We start from the raw sequence: 21,409 nt of genomic DNA on the forward strand, positions 1-21,409 counted from the left end.
GTAAACATGAGGGGGAGCAGAGAGACAATTCCTATTACATAGGAAAGCTGGGGGATTTCTGACAGAAGAAGTCATTGCCACCTGTGTTCCACACTACAGACAAGCAAGAGCACACAAAACCAAACAGGTAAATGTTAATTTTCTGCTCTTATAATAATTTACTCGGAGTAGGTATCCCTGCAAAAGGACATCTGTCTGACAGTTTAATTCCAGAATAACAACATCTTTGGTGGCAAAGCCAGTACACCAGTCAAGTTCCAAATATTGGTCACGGAGATAACAACTTTTTGGTGAAGAGATGCAATCACAACAACAATTTACAGCAGATGTCAGATTTGTGACTGACAGACACATGTTCTTGGAATTACATAGACTGAGGTAGTACTAGGAAATTGCAGAACAATGTCAACCTTGTATGAGAGGAGAAATTCGTTTCTATTCATTTCATTGCAGTACCAGATAGGAACACCCCTTTTTAGCTACCTTACCTCATCAAGACATCTCTCATACTGTTCTCTCTGATTTTCATTTTCCAGAGCCAGCGCTGAATTCTCTGCCTACAATAAAATACAATAAACAAATAAATATGTATATTAGTCAATGGGTATCTCGAATTACAGGACAATTCATAAATTTTATTAAGGTGATTACTTTGTGTGCTTCTTCAAGATCCAAAATAAAAAGCACCATACAATTTGAGTAAAAATAGTTTATGAAATAATTCACACCGTGCATTACAATTCAGAACAATACACCAGCAGACATTCAAAGTATGTCTACAGTCTCATCTTGCCAGGTGCAACAGAGTCTGCAATGAAATAAAACATCTTGGTATATCTTTTTTTCTCCCTCTTTTACTCTTAGAGTGAACTTGCTGTCTGAGAAAGCCACTTGGAAGCGAACAGAAGCAGCTACTATCAAAACGTAATGATAGGCAATCTTATGTAAACATTTACTCGTGGCAGCTTTTCATAAGCCAGGTTTCTGCATTGAGTAACTCCAGATGCACTGACATGTAATAGATAATTGGTAAATTACACCCTTTAGCAAAACCAGAGAAACTTATTAATCTTTACCTTAAAAACAGCTACCATCGTTTCAAGAATACGAGTGGTATTTTCCTACCTCTAAATGCAACCTTAAAGTCAGAAAATTTTTCTCTAGCGCATGTCAGTTTAAATAACATGAAGTTTCCTGTACAGTAGTGCCTTTTATCTATCTTTAATTTCCATTACACTCATATTTTTGCATAGTGCAAACTCAGAATGGCAGAATCTGGTACATAAATTAAAGGAAATCAATGCATTTTTCTATATATTATGACTTGGACTTTAGGAATACTGTCAGTGTTAGAAAAGGAAAATCTCGTAAGTGTGATGTATACAGCTGCATCAGAACAAGTTTCAACTAGTTTTCTTTTAAAGACTGAGAAACTAAAACAATATATAAAAAGCTATGAGTTAAAGCAGGCTCCAGAAAGCTCTTTGCCTCCCATGTATAACTTCTCATCACGTAACCATAACACCACAATCACTGCATTCAGATAATTACAACTATTATACAATTTACATTACTCGCTTCACTTTAACTGTTCTGTCAATCTGTAAAAGTTTAACAAGTGCTGTTTCAAAAGAGTCATGGTTATATAATACAACACTCATAAATGTGGTTAATGTATAATTTTAGAAGAAAAATTAATGCAATGTACTATATGGAAAGAGTCTACAGAAAGATGCACAGTTATCACTTCTGTGTTAAGAAAGGTCAATGATTCAGCAAAATGAAAATCCCTAAGTCCAATAAATTGATTTAGTAACAATAATTTAAAATTCAGATAAATCCTAAAAATAGTATTAGGAAGGAAAAGTAAACGCACATAATTATCCAACATATTGAGTAATGAATAAAAGGGAGGTAAGAAAGAAAGGCATATAGAGTTTATTTATTTAAGAGTATAAATAAACAACTGTATGGAATTAGCACTTTATCTTGTGGGTACAGTCCAAGCTAGCAAAGGTGGTAAAATGCTCAGCATAATATTTTCACAGTGCTTCCTCCCAATGGATTCAACATATGGCTATAAAAAGTCTATGGGTGATCCTGCAGGGAGCAATGTAAGACGAGGGAACAAAAAATACAGATGCAGAAGTAGCAAGGTAGAAGCAGAAGCCACAAAAGCAAGAGCAGCAGTAAGAAATCAGGAGCTGGAGGGTAAATAGTCCTCCTCCACATCGAAGACGCTATCACATACAGTTATCAGTTTGCTTTTACAGATGCATTCCAGCAGATTGATTGATAAAATAAAGAGACGATTGCTACATAAAAAGGTATTTCTATGAGTTAAAGATCTTCAGATGTTTCCTCTATGACTATCACCTTAAAACGTCATCCAGAATAAATTCTTACTGTTTTGAAGCTCTCATTAAAGGATTAGTCTGCACGGCCGTTTAACTCACTCATGTGGTGTACCTATGGGTTTAATTTTTTGAATTTTCATTTTCCATAATGTGAAAATATACTGTGTGATTTTATCCTAGAATAGTTTGAGCAGATTGCTTCCATATAGAGATGTCTAAAAGACCTACTACCTATAGTTGTACTATACAAAATACCCAGAGAAGTCCCCATTATTTCTTAGTCTTTTTTTTTTCCTTTGAATGCTGTGAGGTTTTAAAATGAAAGCTAAGCCTTCCTGGCTCTGTTAGCTGAATCTCTGATTCCAGTGAGCTATCCCTTTACAAACAGGCTACCAAAATTAGGAAATCTGAACTTGACAGCATTATAAATAAATGGTACATTTTTCCTCTTATCAAGCCATAGTGGAAACATCTGTACAATAAAACCCTTTTCACACCAGTGGCTCTGAAAGTGCAGAGAAAGGATGTAATGCAGCCAATGTTAGCTTGACTTCTGTGCTTCTTGATTGCCAAGCAAATCATGCCCATTTATTTGGCGTTTTTATAATGAGGACTGGACTAGAAGGGAACACTTGACCGACTTTGCTTAAGATTCTGCGCCAGTTCCCACAACTTGGGAAAACCAGGACTTGATACACTAAATTACTCTATTCAGCAACTGAATACTTGATAATAATCCACAATCCCCCAAAAGTATTCATTTAGAAAATCTGTAATAGCACTTGTGGTCTCAAAACCCTGCCTCCTAATCCAAACCTTCATTTATTTAACAGAAACCACTGGGCTTTGTTGTTGCCATACATCTGCTCTTTCTTGCTCAGAGGGACCTGCCCACCTCCAGTATTGCTCATTCTGGGCATCTTCTGCCCGTTAAGCAAAGTAGGTCTCATTGGAGGAAATCACTATTACATTTTATTTTCATTTTTATTTTCAGGCCGTGCTTTCAGTAGGCTAAGCCGCAACAAGAAGCCCACACTTCTCTCAGCATGAAGGCTATTGCACACTTGCAGGCACCCAGAGGCAGTGGAAGAAAAGTACTGACCCCTCTGCCAGGCACTTCTCCCACACACAGGTAGCCTAGCAGGGCAGCAAAATTGAGACTGCTGAGATACCCTCTGAGATACCACCTGATTTCTACGGTGATTTCTAGTTTTAGGTATAGCTATCATCTAGGTATTTATACGCATTTTGTTACAGATGGAAATAAAACATCTCTGCCCTTCAGCCTCACAGACTAAAAGTGAAGCCTAGCAGACTGCTGCAGGCACACGACATTCAGCCACCTGCCACAGCGCCCATAGGCAGGCTCGTGTTTTCCTGGGGGTCAGCTCCCAAAGCACGGTATCATTCTTACAGCCAGAAGTAACTGTGGCAGAACTGACCACTAAATGAAACGTTGCATATGGTTTTTGGATCGCCATAGATTCAAGGACCCTACAGATGTCACAACAGAGGGACTTCTGAGTTCTGATTTAGAAAAATTATTGCCCACAAAAGTCTCTCCAAACATTGGAAAATTTAAATATTTCTATCAAGACTCGGGTAATGCTAAACAGCTGTCAACTGCCTTAATTAGAGACAGCTTTGTTATGAATGGTGAGAGTGAGTTTATGGAAAGTCAATTTGAAATTGAAAACTTCAAATTACTTTGCATAAACCAGAAGTAACACTGCTAAGATACAGTCATTACAGAAGACTTTGTCAACTCTAAGTCTAATCCTTTTCTTGGGGTGGAAAACATAGCCATAGCAACAATGATTATCTTCAGGTCAACTAAGAGCCTTTCTTTCTCCTTCACAGATGCTGAAGAAAACTACTTTCACCTACGGGGCAGCTGCTCACTGTTTCCATTTGAGACCAGTAACAGTCAGACTGCAGGGCTGATACTCTGAGTTCCAGTCCTGTTCATGCTGAAGTCAATACAAATCCGGCATTTATTTCCTATGAATGAAGATCTAAGCCCAATGCAAAGAAATAAACTATATTTGTTTTCACATTACACAATGTTTCCTTAAAACTATTTCTTTTCTCTGGGATAGCAGGAAGCTCCTTGGTTCACAATGATTGGTTGCTCTTGATGCTATAGAAGAAACAAGGAGTCAGAAAGCAGCCTTGGCATTTTTCATGTTACCAAAAAAGCGTTACTATACTCGATCAGTAAAGGCAGGCCAATTAATTACAATTAAAAAAATAATAATTGTAAAATGGTAATGATCATTAGGATACCCTTAACACTGAAACACAAGGAGCATCCATTCAAGCACTATAATCACCTAACCTTCAAATTATTTTGAAAATCATCATCACCTGAAGTCTAAAATGTATGTCATATATGCATGTCAGACTTACTTTTTTGTTATCGGACAACAAAAAGCACTACATACTTTTGCCTCATAGGCAAAAAGAAATATCCCCCCAATATTCCCAAAAGAGAGAGAAGTGCTATCTCCCCCAAAGTAGTCATTACCAGTAGGCTCTGAGACAAAAAGTGCTCTGCTGCCTTCCATTTTTTTCTGAGTTTTTATATCCTCAAGATATCCTCACCCACACTGATAGAGCCTGGCACCTTTCAGCTAAATAGTATCAGACTATAAATAGCTGAAATCAATGTGTTCATCATAAATATACTCTTACATCGATACACACATTTAGGATGATTTCTTCATTCTCTCCTCTTCCCTCTTAACTGTCTTAGAGAGGATCATTAGAACAGGTTAAGGACTGCCTACTAGCTATACTTCGTTCAGCACTTACCCATGTTTGGTAGACGTGGCAGACATTCTCGCATCTGAGAACGCCATGAGACATCCATGTCTCCTCCAGATTTGCTTCTCTAAGTGGCACTTGAGAGGACATCTTTCACTTAACATCTTGCAAAAGCCCCTTCTATGTGCTTCTTGAAAGAGGAGTGAAAAGCTTAAATCATGTTTGAAATGAGATTTGGATTTCAGTCCCTAAAGTGCTTTTCAAAAAGTTTAATCTTAACCTTTATGTGCCTTGATTTATTAAGTCAGGAGAACAGGAACAACATTTTGTTATTTAGCTAGCCTATTTCAATGCGATAAGAATGAGGATATGCTGGGTGTGCTAGGGTCTTTAAGTGAAGAATTACTTAATGTACCTATTAGGGAATCTTCAACAGGCAGTCCTCTACACCTTTAGCACCATGCTGAAAAGAATTAAAACACTGAAGTTTCTACTAGAAGACACGAATAAAAGAGAAGCACATAAAAACAGTTTTCCTTATTCAACGATTGTAGAGTTGAAACAACACGAAAGAATGGGTGGAAGAAGGGAGAAGAAAGGGAAGGATAGAAAGCATTTACTGTGCACTGAGGGAAAAGCAGATGAAGGTCTAAAGGTTGTGTGTCAAGTTAGCAGCTCAACATGCTTTGAAGGTATCATCAATAAAGGTCAAGAGGAACAAAGTTATGACAGTGAACTTTAAAATCCCTGACAGAATGCTACAACAGTGGTTACCATGTGCACTTCTTTGCTATTCATACTAAACCATTAGTGCATTTATAGAAAGGTTTATCGATTTACACAGACACTCATTTGTCATGCCCCGCGCAGTATATTAATAGCTGTCCAAGCACTTCAGAAGTGCTCAGCTATTTTTTCATGCTTTCAGCCTCTGATTTTGAATACTTCTGTGGTCACAGCTGCACACAGCACACTATTAGAGAGGTCAAAGCCTGTTGCTGGTAAAAGTAAGTAACAACGTTGTTGTAATCTTCCCCTAGGTCCTTATGGCATTTTTTTTTTTTTGCTAAGCTGCCACCCTAGGAAGTTTACCACTTGAACCACCTCCATATATTTGGTTGCAGGAAACTTGGTATTATTCTGCCCACCTTATACAGAAAATTTGTCCTTTGAGATCTAACCCAGTAATCACACTTCCTTTTCAATTAAACAAGTTGTCAAAGTTTAACAGCAGAGTTATGCTGGCTAGAAGTAGATAAAATGACATCTTTGCTTTAAAATCAACGTAACGATAGGAACAACAGCCTAAATTTATTTCTAGCTGTACAGAAGCATCGCCACTGGCCACTTGCCAGCATTTCTTACGTTGCCACAGACGCCTCCTTGCTAGGAGTAAGCTGGGAACTGCTCCCCACAACCTGTCAGCACTGGGCTGCTCCCCGATCCTGTCCCACAGCAGGACAATGCCGGAGAGCCCTGCAGCCTCCCTGCCGAGCTGTCCCCCCCCAGGGCAGCGAGCGAGACTGGGGAACGCCACGTGCTGATGGAGTAACGGGGCGCTGGGCAGGCTAGTACTTAACTGAACATTACCAGATGCTTTTTCAACTGTTCCAGTCTCATCTGTTTCTTCCACCTCGTGGAGATGGGGAAAAAAAAAGCAAAAAGGACAAATTATTGATACGACAGCCAAGCTTCTCTGCCTTGCTTGGGAACACAGGGGCCCCTTCTCAACTGCAGCATTTTCAGATTTCTTTTCAGCCTTTCCTCTTCAGCCATACTTACAAGATTTGACATATTTTATCTGAAATATTCAGCCAACGCTCAGCTCAATTCAAATAAAACACAGGATGAAAGCAACACGTGCAATTTTAAATTACAAAATACAGACCCATAAAAGAGTTAACCATAATTCTGTCTGTAAGAAGGCCACAATAAAGCTCTCTGGGAGGGATCATTCTTGAAATTAAAAATTTTAGTATTGTTTTTTAGTTCTTTACTGACGCAAAAATCCCATGAGATTAGAAGAAGCCACCACCAGTTCCCACAAGCAGCCTATCTCATAGCCGTGCTAAATTATAGCTGTGCTGCCAGCAAAATGGGGTTGTAGCCTCACAGAGAGCAGCATAACCTTCCTGTTTTAATGTATGCTAGAAATGAGAAGATTATTCAACATCAAAAGGCTAACCACTTAAGACTATGTAAAAACTTGGCTTTAAATGTTTTTAAGAAAAAGCAGCCCAAGGTCTCTGCAGCTGCATATGGTGTTTTACGAATTATTGATGAGCTGATTCGTGTATTTAAACATGAATTTACACTGGAGATTATATTAGCTTTAAAAATCATACAGATTTCATGCTGCCAGAGATCAGAAAACAGAACTTGCCCATTTTATGCCCAGATCTGGAGCAGATGGCTGGGAGACCCAACCCTGGGTCCTGGACAGGGCTCATAGGCAGGGAGCTCCTCTCCTGCCCACCGAGTGTCTCCCACTTCCCATAGGAAGACAAAACTCGTTCTCGGCTTAAATGGCAAAGCCTCCTTTTTGAAAGGGGACAGCTATAACCTACTCCTTTAAATCTACTTATGATGGAGGAACGTACGAACTTCAGTAAATGAATCAAACAAACCCAAATCGAATGATTCATACACATCTGATGAGACTGCCTCCTAAAATGTGCTAAAAATGAACCTCATATTCCTGGGAATTCCTCTGTGATTTTTTTTCCCCCCTGTTCTTATTTCCAGAAGTTGCAGCTAGAAATTTTTAACTGGTTCAAGCACGGTAATATTTGTCTTTTTTTTTTTTTGGTTGTCTCTAATGTGTTTAAGAATGACAAGCCTTTAAAACCTTCAACATTTTCCCTCCTGACACCACAGAAATGTCTAGAGTTGACATTTTAAAGAGAAGGTTAGGAACAGATCTAGCAAAACAGACTGCCCAGGCTTATCTTCCAGCAAATAAATATCTAGGCTACCAACAGATCTATCAATAATAGCTTTGTCTGTTTCCTTGCATACAAATTGTAGCAAATGGCAAATTCTAGCTTTATTTACAGAGACTATAATAGACTTACAATATGCCCACTGGCAATGCACTGTCAATATAGGCCTTTGAACAAATAGGTTAAAATTGTGAAGGATGACTTTTTTTTCCAAAAATTATTCCAAATGATCACCAATAAAACATTTTTGAGAACAAGAAATAAAATAGAATCAAAGATATATAGAAATATATATAGATAAATATCATATATATATCACATATATATATGATATATATATCATAGATATATAGATAGATCTCTAAAAAAAATCATAGATATATATATAAAGAGAGAGAAAAATAGATACAAATAAGCAAAGACAGGCAGCATAAAGCTGTGTGTATTTTCTGAAGTTAAAGATACACGTACAGAGGTGATAGTACACGTACTGTACACACACTTGATGAAGCACAGAAGTACGAGCACGGAGACCCAGAAGCCCCAGCAGAACTCCTGCTTTTCACCACTCGCCCTCTGCACAAAGCGCTGAGCTGTGCGCCTCAGTGTGACGCCGCGCTCTGCACAGGGACCGCAGCGCTTGGCTCGCCTGTAAACCACAGGCAAGACACCTCTCGCTCATGGCCCAGCAGCCCCAAGAAGCTCTGCGATACAGAGCCGTTGATTTGGGCAGAAGGAAGGAGGAATGCTGAAAGTTATTCACCCACCCCAAAACTGCCGCTGTGCCAACAGTGCGGGGCCTCTCCCTAGGAGTGTGTACCTGAGCATGATGCTACAGGCTACAACACCATCACACAATTGCATGATATAAGACTGAAATGTTATGCAAGGAACAGTTTGTGCCTGTCGCAAGATTTGTTTATTTTCTGATTTTCCAATATTTACATTTGGTGATCCTTCCCCTTGCAAACTGTGAACCTGAGGCAGCTTCTCCATCCCCTTCATTTTCCTCTTGTTTTAAGTGATTTGTTCCCCTTTGAAACAGGCTGTCCCTGAAGAACTCAGAGGACCTCACTCCAGCAGACTTACAGTGCTTCCCCATGTAATATTAAGAGTCAGTTACTTCCTCTATCAAAGAACTAAAAATAAAATCCCTGGTCTATAAAAAAAAGTAAGCAGTCCTGAAATTGGAACTGAAATTAAGACTCTTACAATTAATGCAGGTAGATAAAAGCAAGCAGTGTGGACCTGATTCAACTTAAAGGACATTTTGTGTTTAATTTGTATTTAGCGTATACATAAAGATCTTTGCATTTTAAGCTCTTACATGGATTAATCCTATCACATTTGTTCAGCTGCATTTGTTTCAATTTTATTTTATTTTATTTTTTTTTTCTGGTAAAAAGACCAAACTCTTCAGGGAAAATTCTAATTCTTTGAAATTAGTAAAAAGTAGTTGAAAACCTTTGGCTATGTATGCACCCAACACAGAAGCTTGATGAAAAAAACTTTCATTGAAACCATTTTCAAGTAAAATATTGATTTTCATTTGAAAGGAAACCTTTTGCAGAAGATTTAGATCAAATTTAAAAATTACACTGATATACCTATATATATACACACAAATATTTGTACAGTACAACTATTTGCAGGGCTTTGGGTCCTTCTGAAGTGATATACATGACAACCATTTAAAAAAAAAAAAGTCACTTGACTAATCACAAAATAGATGTTCTTTTATAAAAATAAAAAATAAAAATCAGATCTTAAGCAAAACTCGTATACTTTCAGGACAGTTTTTCAAGCAATGAGCAAGGTAACTTTAGAATCATAAAACTCTGAACAACTTATCCTTCAAACCTTTGCAATCTTGACCATGAGGTTAGTGACGCAGTCACAGCTTTCTATTCTCTACGACTCCATTATCTACACCTTCCTGAGTAGCACACTCAGCACCAAGGTTAATCTAAAGTAAGAGTATGAAAAGAATGCAGCATTTCAGATTTATGTACGAAAATTAATCTTTGGACAACTTTGTTTCAACAGAACCCATTTCTTATTTTTCCCCACTTGTCTAGCTGAGATTTTCATAGCAAATAGAGGTAATAATACTATTGATTCATAGCCTTGGGAAACAAGTATGGAAAAGAAACCCACAAGATGAAGAGTTCGTCTTTAGAAGAAAGACAGTATCTAAGTATAGGAATAAACCACAAAGGCCTTAAGCTTGTTTTCTTCAAAGGTGAAATTTAGCTATTTTTTTTTGGAATTTTATTGCAGCTTTTCAAAGTTTGGCAGGTCACACTAAAATATTCAATTCAGGAATATAATCCAATTTTAGAATCTAATTTAAAAAATAATGATGATGTACTTTTCCCTTAAAAACTACAATTAAAATCATAGTCAATGGAATGAAATAGAAAACCTTAAAATAAAGCAGAAGAAAGCCAAGGAATTTAAATATCTATATATAGGATTTTTTTTTTAGATTTCTAGAAATTCTATCTATCAAGAACAGCTTTTCTCTTTTAAAATGGCTTTTATCTATTTTTTCTAATATCACTGGAATGAACATGGGATATAATTTCATAGGTTAACGCAAGCAATGACCCTCAAGCAATAATCCCAGAGTGCTCCTTGCACCCATATGGAAAGAGTATTAATAAATGATAGTAACCTGCAAATTTGGATCTAAAGTTGGCACTGTCTTCATGGAGCACCAACACACCCCACGCTCCCTGTTCCCCAGGAAACTAAGGAACTGAGCATGTTTGGGACATCAGTATCCAATCCATCTAGTATCAACTAGAAAGACAACATGCAAAACTTTAAAGCATTCCTGCCTTTTTTCCCTGTGTACCTTTTAACGTACAATCAATGATACTATTCACTGTCTCCCATTAACTGGTTATTTTAGTTCTCACTGAAAGGTGAAACAACAGATGTTTTGCCCTGTCTCCATGAATGAGGATGGTGAATTTTTACCGTGAATTTTTATCAAGAAATCATTTTTTATCCCGATTATTTATTCAAAGCTTTTGCATGTAGTTAAAACAAAAATAATTCTATGTAATACAGTAATTGAAACTGACAGCCTGGCAGACACAGATCCCCCTGTGCTGAAATGTTACATCCATTGCCTGTGTGATGTGAAACTCGTATTAGTTCCCTGGTATCCAATGATTCTTTAAGTGGGAAAACCTGATTTTTCTTCTCCAAGTAAACATGTGTGATTTCTGTGATGCAATGGCAGAAAATACACAAGTGGTTCTCCTTTATAAAAATATCCCTTGAGCTTATTTTGATTTGAACTGTGAGAAAAAAGAATGATTTTTCTTTGCTACACTATGCAATAGATTTAAAGTATTACACAATATTATAATTGATATTGTCAGAAAATTTCTTTTAAACATAATAAAATATAAAATGTTATTTTCCTCCTTCTATGATGAATCATTTTATTCTACTCCTTTAAAGACTCAGAGTTAAAAGGTTTCCACCACAATAAGCTATTAATGTCAACCATTTCACAAGGCATAACGTAAATTTATAACAAGTTTCCCTGTTCTTAACTACACAGGAGCATTGAGTTATTTCTGAAGGCAATGTTTCCTGCAATTTCACTTTCTTCATCCAAGTCACCCATAAGTCAACAGCCCCAGGTACTTAAAAATGAACTTCTTTTGATGGTTTCAGTTATGTCTCTCCCTTCCAGGTAAGGAGTCGAGAAGCAAAGCAAAGCAGAACAAGGTAGTGGTCTGCTGTGCTATGAATAGCATCGAATGCTATATAATGTGCAGGAATTGTTTTGTAGCCAATAGCTAACTTCTCATAACTGAATCACAAAATTACTGTTTCATTTCTTGCTAACTGAAATAAAACTCAATTTGTAATCAGTCTGCATCTCCTGAAAGCTTTTTATATAATATACATATTTTTAAGAGAAAGAGCAAGTACCAAACGATGCCCCTCACTCCACACAGCAACACGTGGTGGGCTGACTTCTGCATGGACATTTGTTAAATGATTAATTTTATTTTTAATCTTTGAGAGCAGAATAGTGAATTTACAAAGTAATTGCATTTTGCTCGACAGATAAACAGCTCAGGCCTCAAATTCTGTCTATTTAAAGTTTCAACAGTTTGGAATTCTGTCTGTTCTTTCTGCCCTGTGGACTGCGTTCACGTTAAAGAAGACAGATGTAGGGGAATCAGAATCCCTTAGAAGCTGTCTGATGTGAAAGTACCTGACTGCTACCCTAATTTCTCACAGGAAATTTCCCCCATTGGGCTGGTTGATGTCGGGTGCACCTACATCAGCTTTTTGGCTTGGATAAGCAGTGAGCATCTTTCTCAAGTATTTTTCTGATCATCCCCCTGACCAGGCTACGGTTCACACTTTGGTGTGGCTTTGGGGCCAACAGACTGAGTTTCTTTCAGACAGAACTGGAGGAGGAACTCCTACCACTCCGGGGCTTGACTGGAGCTAGGCCAAAGGACTGCACCGAAGGGAAAGGCAGGCCTGTTGGGAAGGCTTTCTCCTACATGAAACAGAGATGTGCCAGAGGCATTTTTTTTACTTGGATAATTTTACAACTTGGTATTTCATGAAAATATAAAATATGAAACTGTACAGAAACATAAACATTAAAGTTAGCTACACAGAAAAAAAACACCAACAACTTTATTTTAATTAAATATTATGAAGTGTTACAGTGAAATACTAAATGCTTTCCTACTATTTATTCAACCTTGCTTTTCAGTATATAAAATTTTTCTCAGAGCTTATCCTTTGTACTTTCATTTACTGGTAAACTATACCCCTAAGAGGTCCAAGAAAAGCCTTACATTATGCACTATGGGAGCACGTAGCAAATTGCAAAAAATCTCAAAAAAAACAAGCTTTGGATAACAATAACAGTTTCATATGGATTTTTTTAAGACAGGAAACACTCAGTTATTTCTTAAAAGTTGTGTGTATTACAGAAAGTGCATTCATTAACATATTGTACTGAGTCATTTGCTATTAAAAAAATAAGAATAGATAAGAATAATAGAATAAGAATATATTAAGTCAAATTTGATGGGATTCAGATGTGTTCCAGTAAGAAACTCAGGCATGAAAAGTGCAGCAGCAGCAGCCCAACAGCCCGACTTGGATCTACAGAATGAGCCAAAGTGGCATCACACCTAAGTAAGCACAACTCAAGTAGAGCCCCTGGAACTGCACCCACCTGCACACGTCCCAGTTTGACACAAGATAGCCAAATACACTACTGCTAGGATCAAACATGAGGATATGTTGCTGTTATCTTATTCCAAGCTGCTGTTCAAGAGCAGTATCTGTGATTAATTGATTGGCCTAAAGGGAAAATGTGGAAAAAAGAACAAAAATAAATCAATGTGTGAAATACTATGCGATGTAATATATACCTCGGATCGATCATATTACTGCTCTGTCAGTACAGGCTGTAGTTGGGAAATATCCCTGCCTGGCAGAGGTCAGCAGCAGGGCAAATCAGTTGCTTAAAAACATCAGAAGTTCTCATCTCTTATTTCTATTCAATTTCTGTGTGAAAAATAGATTTTTCTCCTAATATTAGCAAGTCCTTTGTTACAATGAACTAAGAATGCCTAGTTTTGCCAACCTAATTCAGTAAAATTTTGAATAGATACCCTTGGGTCACTGTGAAGGACAAAACATTTGATAAAAAGAGTACAAAAAATACCAGCACTGTTATGGAAAAAAAAATATATATATACTGCCCCACAAAGAGGAACCAAGAGGAAGACACTAGCTCTTTCCCTAGCTTTGAAGACAAGTCAACACTCACCAAGCAACTCTGCAAAGATCCCCCAAAGCTAGCTCAGGTTGCTAACATCCTGTTCTAGCAGGGCTAAGGCCCTGGGTTTCCAGAGGAGTTAATTAGTCCCAACAAAAATGATGCTTCTGCTACCTGAACTATCTTGCTTGTCAGTGTGGAATGCACAACAGCCTCCACAGCCCAACAAACTTTGGATCCACTTCTTCAGCTGACCCGAAACTGTTGTTACGATAACTTTACAGAGGACATTGGCTAACAAAATAACCATTTTTTAGTATTTTAGTCTTAGATTTGTTAGTGAATGTTTGTTTACTGAAAAGGTGAATGAAAAACCTTGGTCTTACTTGCTTCCTCTTTTTTCTTTTTCTTAAGAACTTGAATATTAAGACCAAGGTCATTAAAATCAGATTATTCTGGAAGAACACGTCATTTGATTGTTGGAAGACAATAAGGAAGCATGAAAACTTGTAAATGGGAAGAGTTGTAATTACAAAAGGAACTTTTTGTCTTCTAAATAATATCCTTATCTTGGCCAGCCTTGCATGCATCTATACTAACCAGAACAGGAATAGAAAGTCCATGAATTGCAAAGATGAATGGGCTCTGTCACCACACGGAATGGAAGGCTAGTAGTTATCTCAGGTATTCCTGTGGGAAGGGAAGAAACTCTGCCCTCTAGATGGCATTATGCACCTGCATATCCCAGACGCGTGCAGAGCCCTGCCAGGCAATTTAATCATTTCTCCACCTGCACAGGAAACGCGAGCACATACGTCAAGGAGATCAGATGGCAGTTCTTGGTCTCAACGGAAAGGTGACAGCTGCACGTTGCTAAAAGGCAGAGCAGAGGCTACCCAGGACAGAGACCCTGTCTGAGCCATTTGACGTGGGAAGCAGAGGAAAGGTGCTCATCCTGAGAAACAGCAGAACGGAGGCTCTCCCCGACGCCATATGGGGAAAGGGAACTTAGAGCAGGCAGTGATGGGCAGTATGTGAAAACAAATAATTCAGAAACACTTGCAGGAAAAAAAGAGTAAGATTGTCCTTATGAAAAAAAACAAACCTATACTTGGCATTTAATAGTATTATATATTTGAATCAGACAAATGTGTACTAAAGCATGGATATATACATGCAGGCATTTAAGTCAGTAGACGTAAGGTTACATCTTATCCATGTATAGCAATTTTGATGAAAAACTTAAATATTTGGTTAGTGGTTACCAAGCATCTATGGAACCATCAAGAAAAATCACAGTCCTGCATAATGGACCAAAGTGAGACTATTCCACGTTTGATTTATCTATTCTTTTAATGTTTATTACTAATCTTAAGATCTGGGCTTGTAGACATGATAGATTAAGTAGATTTAAAAATAATTGTTTGAGTATTTTCTGCTGTAGATTTTTGAAGTGTCTGCATAATAATGCCCGTGAATATTGAATTCTACAGCTATGTTCACTGTATAGATTTCACATGTGTAGTTAAACATACAGCCAACAGAGGAGCCCAAATCCACATCATGACAAGCACTTACATGATGCCAGTCAGCATAGCTCTGGTAATTCTAGTAATTTGAGTGTAACTACACCTGCCCAGAGTCTCAGCTGTAACCTCTAATTTTGTGTTCCTGCAAGATGGAAATCACTGTCAAACTACTAAAAAGCGCATCACCATGTGGACCTCATTACTGTTTCATTTTCCAAGGCCAGTGAAAAGAAATGAAAAGAGAGTAATTATTTTTGCTATGTAAGAGTTGTAAGGGATTCAATCCAACAGTTGAGGTAAATTAATCGGGATTTCCTGCGCAGCCAGTAGAGAATGCCCACAGAATACAGGGATTTTCTTGATAATGCTACTTTGACATGAACTGCAGCTATTTATTTAGTTTATGAACTATATGACTCCCATTACTGTCAGCCAAATTGCATGCATTAGTATGCAAATTAAAAATATAAGGCATGATTCTAAAATCCGTTACGCAGAATCTTTCCTCTGAAATAAGTGCCGCCGTGAGGAATGAGAAAGCTCACAAAAGGGGCTTTTGCAGAGCCTGGCCCAGCCTGGCACACCTGATAGAGACTGTTTTAAAAAACTTCTGAGTCTCACTCTTTGAAATGATATATGTGTTGGGATAAACACAGTCACCTAGATCTATAACATACTATTGGAAAATCTCATTTCACTCAGCGAGGAGAGTGAATTTTCAATTGTATCACATGCCTGATTGCTATAAAAGGTAAGTCGCATTATCTACTGATTACGTGCAAGAAGGCACTATACATGGAGAGAAGGGCACTGAAAAACTACCCTTACTTAAATTATAAAAGTCAGACCAAAATATCAGATTCCTTCAGTGCAACCTAGCAAGGACTCTTTGCAGAACATGGTTAACATTTATTTCAATAGAGAATATTTGACAGGTTTAATAAAACCAAGATGATTTTCCTTCACTTCTGTAACTTACCTTTTCTCTACTACCTAGACCTATTTCTCAGACCTTCTGGCACCAAATCATTATTCTTGTTGCTATATTCAGTATTTTGAACTTCTTACAGAGTGGTTGTTACATCAGCCAAGTAAGTACCACAGAAAAAGAACTATAAGAAAAAAGCCACTGTAAAAAATTGGAATATCATAGAAAAATCTGCCCTTACAATAAATACAAGCAATTACAATTAGCTGTGCTAAAGCAAACATCGAAATGTTTATCTCTGTTTTTTGTAAAAATTCTAGAGCTCAATATAACATCTTGAGTACCCTAAAGTATTCCTGTAATTTTCAAGTGTGCACACACCGTAATTTGGGCAGAAAATGAACAGTACAGGTAAATTAAATACATTTCTAAACAGTATCCTGACCCACATATGAATGTAAATTAAAAATTGTACAGAAGAGATGTTTCTTCCACATGGAAGATGTTGGATTTACTGTCATGGAAAATGACATCTTTTGTCAATCTACCCTGAGAAGGTACAAATCAGGAATAACGTAAGTTATTTACTCTGCCTTTCTACCCCTCTCAGGCAGAGGTGCTTTGTACCTCACTCAGACTGATGTGTGTGGTAAGAACATATCTGAAATATCTGACTCTAGTTTAGAAAGCTACCAATCTTTACTAAAACCTAAATTCATTCCATGAGCAGGCTAATGAAGAAAAATTCTGATATGAACTAAAATTCCTGGTGACGGTGTATGACACAGAATTAAATGCAGTTTTAAAACTTCATAGAACAGGAATGCTGATCAGCACGTATTCTGTGGATCAAGAAATTAGCACATTTTGAAAGATTACTGCTACATGTGAATCTCATAGCAGAAAGCAGAGAATCAATCTGAAAGCTTTTACCTTCTCACCACACGCCAAAAATTCAGAAGTCCTGCATGTTTTGATCAAGCCCAAAACATTTAACTTCTGAACCACTGCTGTGTTGCTTTGTGGGAGACGCAATTTTCTTTTTTTTTTCTTCTTCTTCCCTATTTTTTTTTTCTAGACTTAGTTAGAAAAGAAAACAATACCATCTGTCATTTGGACTAAAAATCCCAGGAGGCACCATGGTTGATTTTAGAAACTAAGTACTTTAAGCTCTCATTGAACTGGATAGTCAGAAAAATTCAGATATGCAAGACCTCCCCCACCAGTCATGGATGCAATGACTTACCGTGCAGACTTATTTATATGAATGCTCTGTCCTAGCTCAGGAGATGGAGCTGTTTTGGTGGAACAGAGGATCAGCAGTCTCTCTCTAATGATAACATCAAATGGTTACAGCAACAAGAAAGAGAGCATATCTCAACAGCTCTTCCAGTGGGCTATTTTCAACCTCCCTGTGTAAATTTATATCCACAGTATATCTTCTTGATTTTTTGCATGCCAGAAAAGAAATTGCCATGAACTTTGTCTGGCTTGGATAAAAAATTGTAAAGGGAGTGAGAAAATAAGAAAGCCCATTTAGATCCTCAATATTTTAAATGTCTGTGAGAACTATATTCTCTTTTCTTAAATACTTATCACCTACTAACTGAATTCAATTAGTCTGCTCAGAGGAGGTTTCTTAGTATTCACCTTCTGTATGAATATATAATTTCTATTAACATCCAAACTGATAAGGTGCATTGACAGTGAAAGCAATTCAGGGTGTGTGCGATCTATGGAGAACGCAGATTCGTGCACTCATCTGCAGCGTGTAGGATGGGATGGAGAAACCACAGTGGAAGACCCGATGGGCAGGAAGGCCTGTGTTGGCAAAAGGGAAGGTACAAGCATGTGGCAAAGATGTGCATTTAAAGACTGCAGCAGGAAAGGGTAAGGACAGACGGCAAAGAGGAACTCATCCTAGAGCACAAAGGCAATGAGACACAGGTAGAAGCCACGGAATTTGTTTCTCAAAGACTAGGAACAACTGAGCCACTGAAGATCTACAACAAAAGAGTTCAAGCATCAACAGATTATAGCATACGTTCCGCATGATAGTGCTTGTTTGTTTTTCATTTAAAAATTTATTCGTTTCTTAGGAAGCCAAAGCAGTTTGACAGTACTGTTACCAGCCCAGAGCTGGAATAAACTGGGCTGTATTCGAAACCAGTGATGTGAGTCAATGCTGATTATTAGCCTTTGTGTAACTTTGGAAATAAAAGTTTTCCAGCCTCATCTTCTGATCCCTGGCTATTAAAAAAAAAAAAAAAAAGACTTCCTAGGCACAGTTCAGGAAACAAATTATAAAAATCTCCTACAAGGAGAGATTTAAAAGGAAGGAAGATTTAAAAGTAAAATAATCCAATAATTAGGATTAACTAGGTTGGCCTTTGGTGATCAGCATATTGAATCTATTTATGTGGATTGTCAAGGCACTGGGCTACGAAGAGGCCTCTGGCTGAATCAGTTTAAATGCACTTAGATATTGCATGTTTCTTTTCACATAAAATGATACAATTATTAATTTTCTTAAAAATTGACATTGCAGTACATGGAAAATGAGAAAAAAACAGGAAGACCATGTAAAAGCAAAACAAAAATCACACAATCCCAAAATAAAGCTCTCTTCTCAACACACCCAAAGGAATTAAGTCACCTTCTCATCTCTCTTTTTTATCTCACAGTTTGTTAAAACCATGTGTCTCTTCTTCTACAGGGTAATAAAAGCATAATATGGGAAATACTTGACATACTTTCTCATTTGTTTAATGGTGATGATACAAGGGAAATTACCCCTCTAATATATTTGAACATTTAGCTTATTATCCTGAGTGAGTTTTGTCCCAAAAGCTCAATTTATTAAAACAAAACACATCTTTCTATGATGAACTGCAAAAGGACAAGAGGGCAAAATTCGTAATTAAAATTAGAGTATTTCCTTGACTTTTCCCTAGCGGATATTGGTTCTACTGCAGCTTAGATTGCTGAAACTTTCATTGAGTCTCACTCACCCGCAAGCAATGAGATTTTCACACATGAATTAGGCTTTTCATTTGATAACTTCAACGTTACAATTTAATGCTACTCCAGTGGCTTGCAATTTGGTGCCAAGTTGCAAGGTTGTGAGCAGCCTTCAATCATTAGTTTTTGAGGCCAACAGAGTTTGTTCCCATTGCAGAAGGTCTGGAAGGGAAGTGAGGGCACTCAGCAAACTAGGGCAACCACTTCCTTCTTGGCAGTGCTTGTTTTAATTGTAATGTATATGCTGTGTGTTTAGCAAGGTGTTCGTCGTGCCCCATCACAGGCTAAAGTGGGCAAATAATCTCTTCTGAACAGTGGAAACTGTCCCCACATAACTAAAACTTACGAATTCCCCCTTCAGAAATGCAGCTAGGGAGTCAGTCCTGTGCCTACCTTCACAGAGAACCAGCAAACAAAGAAGGTTAGAATGAGTAGGGGAAATTCCGATATTTTATTTTTTTTTCCTGCAGAATGGATCTAGAATCTATAGTTTAGATGCTCCTTTTATGCGGTAATGGCTGGATAGACACATCCAGACTTGAAACCTTAATTCTGCCTCTTCTGTTGTCCATTTCCTCTTTTTTTTATGTGTAAAACATTACTCTACCAGACTAAACCTGGGTATTATGGCCTGAGTTGTTTCCAGTTCCATGTCTTTAAGTAAAAGAGTATGTCTCTTTTTTTAAGTAAAAGAGTATGTCACCCGTATAATGGACCAAGGGAAACCAGCTGATGTGATTTTTTTGGACTTCAGCAAGGCTTTTGACACGGTTTCCCATAGGATCCTACTGGACAAAATGTCCACCATACAGCTAAATAAAAACATCATACGATGGGTGAGCAATTGGCTAACGGGCAGGGCCCAAAGGGTTATGGTAAATGGAGCTGCGTCAGGCTGGCGGGCGGTCACCAGTGGGGTCCCTCAAGGCTCCATTTTAGGGCCGGTACTTTTCAATATTTTTATAAACGATCTGGATGTAGGAATAGAAGGTATTTTGAGCAAGTTTGCTGATGACACCAAACTTGGAGGAGTTGTGGACTCGAATGAGGGTGGAAAGGCCTTGCAGAGGGATCTGGATAGGTTGGAGAGCTGGGCGATCACCAACCGCATGAAGTTCAATAAGAGCAAGTGCCGGGTCCTGCACCTGGGACGGGGAAACCCTGGCTGCACGTACAGACTGGGCGATGAGACGCTGGGGAGCAGCCTAGAAGAGAGGGATCTGGGGGTCGTGGTAGACAGCAAGTTGAATATGAGCCAGCAGTGTGCCCTGGCGGCCAGGAGGGCCAACCGTGTCCTGGGGTGCATCAAGCACGGCATCGCTAGTAGGTCAAGGGAGGTGATTGTCCTGCTCTACTCTGCGCTGGTGCGGCCTCACCTCGAGTACTGTGTGCAGTTCTGGGCACCACAGTATAAAAAGGACATGAAACTGTTGGAGAGTGTACAGAGGAGGGCTACGAAGATGGTGAAAGGCCTGGAGGGGAAGACGTACGAGGAACGGCTGAGGTCACTGGGCCTGTTCAGCCTGGAGAAGAGGAGGCTGAGGGGAGACCTCATCACAGTCTACAACTTCCTCGTACGGGGGTGTCGAGAGGCAGGAGACCTTTTCTCCATTAACACCAGTGACAGGACCCGCGGGAACGGGGTTAAGCTGAGGCAGGGGAAATTTAGGCTTGACATCAGGAGGGGGTTCTTCACAGAGAGGGTGGTTGTACACTGGAACAGGCTCCCCAGGGAAGTGGTCACTGCACCGAGCCTGTCTGAATTTAAGAAGAGATTGGACTGTGCACTTAGTCACATGGTCTGAACTTTTGGGTAGACCTGTGCGGTATCAAGAGTTGGACTTGATGATCCTTAAGGGTCCCTTCCAACTCAGGATATTCTATGATTCTATGATTCTATGTTCAGACAGAAGAAGCTATACAAAACCAACCAGCTTCCCAAGGTATTTGACTGCAAGCCCCATTCTAACTCTTCGCCTGTCTCCAGGTGTAGTACCAAGGTAGAAATAAAATAGTGTGTACAGGATGCAGGAAATCTGGAGCTGAGACAGGAACTGAATCCAGTCTTCTTGAGTTTTCATCCC

General features: G+C 38.5%; 1 protein-coding gene across 38 annotated transcripts in view; it reads right to left on the reverse strand.

Moving 5' to 3' along the window:
- NCKAP5 (NCK associated protein 5) overlaps window positions 1–21,409 on the reverse strand; it is a 440,024-nt gene that overhangs the window by 96,526 nt on the left and 322,089 nt on the right. For all 38 annotated transcript variants that reach the window (XM_080599361.1, XM_080599367.1, XM_080599364.1 and 35 more), the window contains one exon: window positions 489–557. In XM_080599361.1, coding sequence (XP_080455487.1) covers window positions 489–557 — 69 coding nt within the window. The remainder of the gene's footprint in view (window positions 1–488; window positions 558–21,409) is intronic.

The sequence above is a fragment of the Anser brachyrhynchus genome, assembly GCF_964034855.1.
Source record: "Anser brachyrhynchus genome assembly, chromosome: 7".
Lineage (NCBI taxonomy): Eukaryota > Metazoa > Chordata > Aves > Anseriformes > Anatidae > Anser > Anser brachyrhynchus.